Raw genomic sequence first — 7,071 nt, forward strand, 5'->3', positions numbered from 1 at the left:
TATTAAACATTTTGAACAGATCGAAAATATTGATTAGACCTGTGCATTGGAAATGTCAATTTGGGGGGCAGCTGGGTAGCTCAAGGGATTGAGAGCCAGGCCTAGAGACGGGAGGTCCTAGGTTCAAATCTGGCCTCAGACACTTCCCAGCTGTGTGATCCTGGGCAAGTCACTTGACCCCCAGTGCCTACCCTTACCACTCTTCTGCCTTGGAGCCAATACACAGTATTGACTCTAAGAGGGAAGGGAAGGATTGGGAAAAAAAAAAAAAAAGGAAATGTCAATTTGGCATCTGGGTAAATGATGCATTAGAAAGGAGAAAGTTAGAAATCAGTGAGACCAATTAGGAAGCTACTAAAAAAAAGTTCAGGTGAAAGGTGATGAGGACCTGAACTAGGATTGTGGCCATGGGAGTGGATAGAGGGGGGTTGGAGTCTATCACTGAATGACTCTAAGTACTCAGGATATGCTGGCATTATCTTTCACAAGTCCCTATCTAGTGTCCACCCCAATATCAAACAAACAATAATATGATATCAATTAGTTTTTGCAGAAGAGTATTTCCTGAGAAAATAGAACAATAGTTAGCAATGGCACACTTCTCTTGCATAAACAAGGTTTCTAGGGAGAGTGGGCTCAAACCATAGTGGGGCACAAATAGAGAACATACATAGCTAAGGGGTATCTCCCAATTCCTGACCCTGAGAGTCCTTTTCTTCAAGGAGTCCCCACTAAGTTGTGGGACATAGCTACGATAAGAAAGAATCACTCCCTTGTTCCACTGCACTGGCTCCTCTTGGCATCTCCACTGCTTTTGTTCTCCCCTACCTTGTTCATTTATCTTCAGAGACATCCATGCCAACACTATTGTGGTAGACTCCTTGACTACTATTCCATCACAACTACTGGTATAACTCCTTTTTGTTTTTATCCTTACCTCCTGTCTTAGTATAAATTCTAAAACAGAAGAATAGCAAAGGCTAGGCAAGTGGAGCTAAGTGGTTTGCCCATGTCACATAGCTAAGAAGTATCTGAAGCCAGATTTGAAGCTAGGTCCTCCCAACTCCAGGCCTAACATTCCATCTGGTGTTCCCTAGCTGTCTCCTCTGAGATGACTTCAGTGAACCTCAGAGCACCCCAAATTCACTTGTAATCTGAGCACTCCTATCTTATTGACCTAAGATTAGAAAAGAATAAAACACAAAAGTTACCGAGGTAGGAAATGGTGCCAGTTACTCCTTAGTCAACTCACTCAAAAGACATCCAATTTAACCTTTTTTAAGCACACTCAGATCCAGCTTACAAATCCATGAGTCATCAGTCCTGTCTTTGAAACCAATTAGAAGGTTTTTCATTATCATATAGTATTAAGTTTGAGTCATCGTGACTAAAACCTGGTTCCACAAAATTACACATTGAACTGGAGTCAAGCAAGAATTGACTGGTACAAATATCATTCTACAAGGACTGGGCATCACATTGCTCAGTTCCTTCATTAGGCTGAAATATTTTAAGTGAATTCGTTCTTTTCTTTGTTATTTATTAAGCACCTGCTGCCTGCACAGCACTGCTAGGCGCTGAGGAAGACACAAAAGTAAGACAATCCCTCCACTTCAGGAGAGGGGATAAGACACATATTCACATTAAAGATCAATTAATCCATTATTTATTAAATATCTACTCTGTGCCTGGTATTCTGGTAGGGATTAGGGACACAAAGACAAAAAGTAAAACATCCCCTACTCTTGAGAACTTAAAATGTTCTGGGGGGAGATGTGTGGGAATAGGTTCATAAAGAAGTATAAATGGGGTTCAAATGTCTTTAGTTTAAGCTCTAATGTTTAAGCTTGCACTAAAAATTTTGGGGCAGCCTATATACCAGATCCCTGCAAAGTAGATGCAAGATAACCTTAAAGGGAACTGTACTGGCATTATGAAGGATCGGGGAAAGCCTCCTGCTAAAGGTGCCATTGGAGCCGAGTCTCTCAAAAAGCCCCGGTGAAGAGAGAGCATTCCAGGCATGGAGGAGTCAGTGCAAAAAAAGCCTCAACTCAGGAAGTGGAGTGTGAGAAACAGCAAGGTGTGTGGAGGGCAGCTATGTATGAGAAATTAGAAAGGCAGTAAGGGGCCAAGTCGTAGCCGGTTTTGAATGGCAAACAGAAGTGTACATTTTATCCTAGAGGTAATAGGGAGCCAGGGGGAGGTTGGAGCCGTGTGGAGGTTGAAATAACCATTGAATGCTGGGTAGAATGTCATTGCCAAAATGGGATTCTGGGGAGCCTGAAAGGTTCCCTGAAGGAAAGCTGTATCTGAGTTGTTCTTTAGAAGGGAGGGGCTGGGTGCCCTGAAGATGCACTGGGTTGGGGCGGCAGCAATGACAATGGCAGCTGCAAGGTCTGCCGCTGCTGCTGCTGCAAATGATGCCCATGCCGAAGATGATGCTGGAGGGATTTGGAAACAAATCCTCCAGCCTGAAAGGTAAGAAATGGCTCCTTCCGCTGCCTTTCCCAACTCCTCAGAGTCCAGGCTGGCTTTTTCCGCACGCTCAACTCTTGGGAATTGAACGGGATTCACCTGGGCCACGGCGTCCCCTCACCTACGTCCTCGGGGTGGCTCGGAACCTTACGGCGCCTGCGTACAGGACACGCCAAACTATATTACCCAGAATTCCTCGGACTGACCGCCCCCGCCCGCTGCTTAACTCCCAGAGATCCCGGGTGCCCCTCCCTCGAGTTAGAGCGGAGAGAGCTCTTGCTACGGGCTAAGGAGAGGCCGCTTAACCCTGGATCCCGCCCCTTGCAGAAAGTAAAGAATAGCTCCTTTGTTTCGTGGGAGGGCTCTCTGCGAGGGGTAGGAGGAAGCGCTGCGGAGACTAGTAGGTGATGTGAAAACGCTACGTCGCTGTAAAAATGTCGGGGTTTTAGCAAAAGAATTCCTTCTGTGCTCTGTGGCTCACCAAGAGCTTTCCCCACATCTTTCCAGGTGGACCCAGATGAGTAGTATTTGCAGTAAGGGAATTCAGCTTCAGGCAGTTTGTGAATTGTCTCTATGGCTAAGGGTTCCTTCAGGTCTCTTGAGGTTCTAATGAGGTTTCCTTTCCGGGAAGCCCTAGAAATCTTGCTGGGAAATCCACTTAATGGGGACCGGGACAGTAGCAACATCCGAGCCCAGGTGCAAATTTCCAAAGTTTATAGAGATGGAGTTAGAATTGAAAGAGACCATAGATGCCAACTAATCCAACCTTTTATGGTGACTGTTATCATTATCATCATCTTCGCCTTTGGCTGGGTCCCCTTATCTCCCTCCGGCTAGAGAAGCACTAAAGGCTATTTATTTTATGAGCCCCTTAACACACACAGGAGTTCTGACCTGCTCCGTTTCTGACTGAGGACACTCAATCGGCTTAGCCCTCTGCACCTAAAGAATTCCCAAGTTCAAGATCTGTCAGCCTACCCAGTAGCTGAGATTAGAGATCTGTGCCACCACCCCCAGCTCGACCCTTTTGTTTCAAGATGAGGAAACTGAGACCCTTAGAGTTTAAGCCACTTGCCCAAGATCGCACTGGTAGCATTATATATCAGAGGTGAGATTCGAACCCATCATCTCCAACTTTAGTAGTTACCACCGTTTCATCGTAGTTCCCTGATAGAATAATCGTCAGCATCCAAAGACAAGAAGGCAAAATACTTCAGTGTGTATAAAGAGGTGTCTGCCCAGCATACAGCGGAATGACCTTTGATTCTGGGTCTAGGGTTCCCGCGTTCCCCGTTGCAGCCTGCCCAGAGTCAAGCCACAACAGGTTCTGGGAATCATGCTTCTGGGGTGATTCAGTCCACACTGTGTGTCCTGAGCTGCTGGTAGCAGCATTCAAGGGCAGCTTTACAAAAGTGCTGAGATCCAGACCTGGAGCTGCCTAGGAGATTGCGGGGAGCATCTATGCAGAGGCAAATTCCTGAGTGTTGGGTACTATTAGTATAAGAGTACAGCTAGGAAAGGAGACTTGGAGCTTTCTCACCAACCACTTTTCCTTCCTGTTTAACCTGCAGGTGGTCTATCAAGATTAGGGTCTGGGCCCCCCCCTTAACCACCCGTCTCCCAGAGCATCCGGAGAGCAGCTCAGACCCGGCTCGGGACCCGGGAGGAGGAGGAGGAGGAGGAAATGGCCGGCGGCCGGGCACAGGCGAGGCGGCCTCTCAGCGGACTGCGTGCGGCCTGCAGGTGACCTTCCGAGACGTGGCCGTGGACTTCACGCGGCAGGAGTGGCAGCTGCTGCGGCCGGTGCAGAGGGCGCTCTACAGGGACGTCATGCTGGAGAACTACAGAAACGTGGCGTCGCTGGGACATCCTGTTTCCAAACCCAGCGTGATCTCCCAGTTAGAGCAGAGCGGAGCGCCGTGGATGCTAGATGGAGAAGCGGCCAGAAGCCTTCCAGATTCCTTCAAGACTCAGATCCCTATCTCACCTGCTGCAGATGGGCTTTCCAGCTATTGTTTTCCCATCATTGCTTATTTCCATTTTATCATGTAACTATCTGATTGGGAGACCAGGTTTGAAACCAAGGAGGCAATTTCAAAGGCTTGTTTTGCTATGGAAAAATCATTCCAAGAAAGCTTTACCTGGCATGATTCCTGGGGTTCTAATTGGGGGGAATCCTGGGAATGTGGTGGCAGGTTTAAGAGGCAGCAGGGGAACCAGGAGAGAAATTTCAGGCAAATACCACTTGCCCACAAAAAAACTGATGAGCCAAGGGTTCAGAAATGTAATAATTTTGAGAGAAGTTTCTGTTCAGACCCAATTCTTATGATACAACAGAGTGCTGGAAAGAATATCCCTAGGTATGATTCACATCGACTTTGTTTTGAACAACATTCAGACCTAATTCAACTTGATAGGATTGCCTCAGGGAAAAAACCTTGTCAATATGATGAATGCAGTATTACGTTTAGTTACCCCTCAGACCTTGTTCAGTGCCATAGAATACTTAATGGAGAGAAACCCTATGCCTGTTTTGAATTTGGGAAAACCTCTCACCAAGGTGACCTTACACAACAGCAGAAAACCTCCACTGGAGAGAACCTGTATGTATATAATGAATGTGGGAAAGCCTTCAGCGATAGCTTGACCCTTACTCTGCATCAGAGAATTCATACTGGACAGAAACTCTGTGATTGTGACGGATGTAGGAAAGTCTTGAGTGACAGCACGTCCCTTACTCCACATCAGAGAATTCCAGTTGGAGAGAAATCCTATAAGTGTCATGAATGTGAGAAATTGTTCAGCCAGTACACAAGCCTGATTAAACATCAGAGGATTCATACAGGTGAAAAACCTTACAAATGTAGTGAGTGTGGAAAAGCCTTCAGTCAGTGCACAAACCTCATCCGGCATCAGAGAGTTCACACCGGGGAAAAACTCTTTAGATGTAATGAATGTGGTAAGACTTTCAGCAACAGTTCATCCTGCAGTATCCATCAGAGAATTCACACTGGGGAGAAACCCTTTGGGTGTGGTGACTGTGGACAAGCCTTTAGTCAACAGGGCCGTCTTATTCAACATCAAAGGATTCATACAGGAGAGAAGCCCTTTAAGTGTAAAAAATGTGGAAAAGCCTTTAGCCAAAATATACACCTTACTCAACATCAGAGACTTCATACTGGGGAGAAAATCTATAAATGCAATGAATGTGGTAAAGCCTTCAGCAACAGCTCAACTCTTATTCTACATAATAGGATTCACACTGGAGAGAAACCATATGAATGTAATGAATGTGGAAAAACCTTTAGCCAGTACACAACTCTTATTCAACACCAGAGAATTCACACAGGAGAGAAGCCCTACAAATGTAATGTCTGTGAAAAAACCTTCAGCCAGAGCACGAGCTTTATCCGTCATCAGAAAATTCATACTGGAGAGAAACTTTACATATGCCATGAATGTGGACAAGCCTTCAGTCAGCAAGGAAGTCTTACTAAACATCAAAGAATTCATACTGGAGAGAGGCCCTATAAATGTCACGAATGTGGAAAAGCCTTCACCCAGAGTATGAACCTTACACGACATCAAAGAATTCACACTGGAGAAAAATTATATAAATGTAATGAATGTGGTAAAGCTTTCAGCAATGGCTCATCACTTACTCAACATGAGAGGATTCACACTGGAGAAAAACCCTATAATTGTAGTGAATGTGGCAAGGCCTTCAGTAATAGCTCCTCAGTTACCCAACATGAAAGAATTCATACTGGAGAGAAACCTTATAAGTGTAATGAATGTGGAAAAGCCTTCACACATAGTATGAATCTTACACGCCATCAAAGAACTCATACAGGAGAGAAACCCTATCACTGTAATGAATGTGGAAAATCTTTTAGCCAGAATATGAACCTTACCCGACATCAAAGAATCCATACTGGAGAGAAACCCTACAAATGTAATCAATGTGACAGAGCCTTCAACCAAAGCACATCTCTTGCTGAGCATCAGAAAACACATAGGAAAGAAGCTGAGAAATATAATAAATGCAATCAGGCTTTTAGCTGCAGCTGATACTATCAAGGATTGTGTTTGATTTTTGTTTTTGAGAAAAGGTCAATCTGTAAATGTGGGGAAGCCTTACTAAACATCAGATCATTTATAGTAGTGAGAAGCGTAATAAATGCAGTGAAAGTGTGAAGCCCTTCAGGTAGGGTCCAGTTCTCAAGAGACACCTCACAGCAGTAAAAACATCTGGTCATGTTATAGTGTGGGCAGATTCTCATTCTCACTTTTCCTTAATGTTTTTAATGAACCTGTGGTCTCACTGATAGAGTTATTCATCTATATAGATTGCCATCTGTACCTTCTCATCTGTAGTAATTTTCATCCACATCGTCCCATAGAGCCCCTACTCCCAAGAATCCACCTTGTATGCTACAGGCCTTCCTCTGGTATCTCACATTTTATAAGTTCCTATTAAGTGTCCATCTGTTACCTTTCACGCTCTCCACATGACCTCCTCCCCTAACTTCTGGCCGTGTGTTTCCTCGATGGTATCTCTTAAGCCATTTCTTGCACACAGCTCATCGCAAAAAA

The 7,071-nt window shown here is 45.0% G+C and overlaps 1 protein-coding gene across 1 annotated transcript; it reads left to right on the top strand.

Moving 5' to 3' along the window:
* Positions 1-2,380: 2,380 nt before the first annotated feature.
* Positions 2,381-6,546, top strand: LOC123252493 (zinc finger protein 501-like). Its single transcript, XM_044681789.1, has 3 exons — positions 2,381-2,478; positions 4,047-4,373; positions 5,466-6,546. The coding sequence occupies exons 1-3, from the start codon at positions 2,381-2,383 to the stop codon at positions 6,544-6,546; spliced, it is 1,506 nt and encodes a 501-aa protein (XP_044537724.1).
* Positions 6,547-7,071: the final 525 nt, after the last annotated feature.

Source organism: Gracilinanus agilis, chromosome 6 (assembly GCF_016433145.1).
Source record: "Gracilinanus agilis isolate LMUSP501 chromosome 6, AgileGrace, whole genome shotgun sequence".
NCBI lineage: Eukaryota > Metazoa > Chordata > Mammalia > Didelphimorphia > Didelphidae > Gracilinanus > Gracilinanus agilis.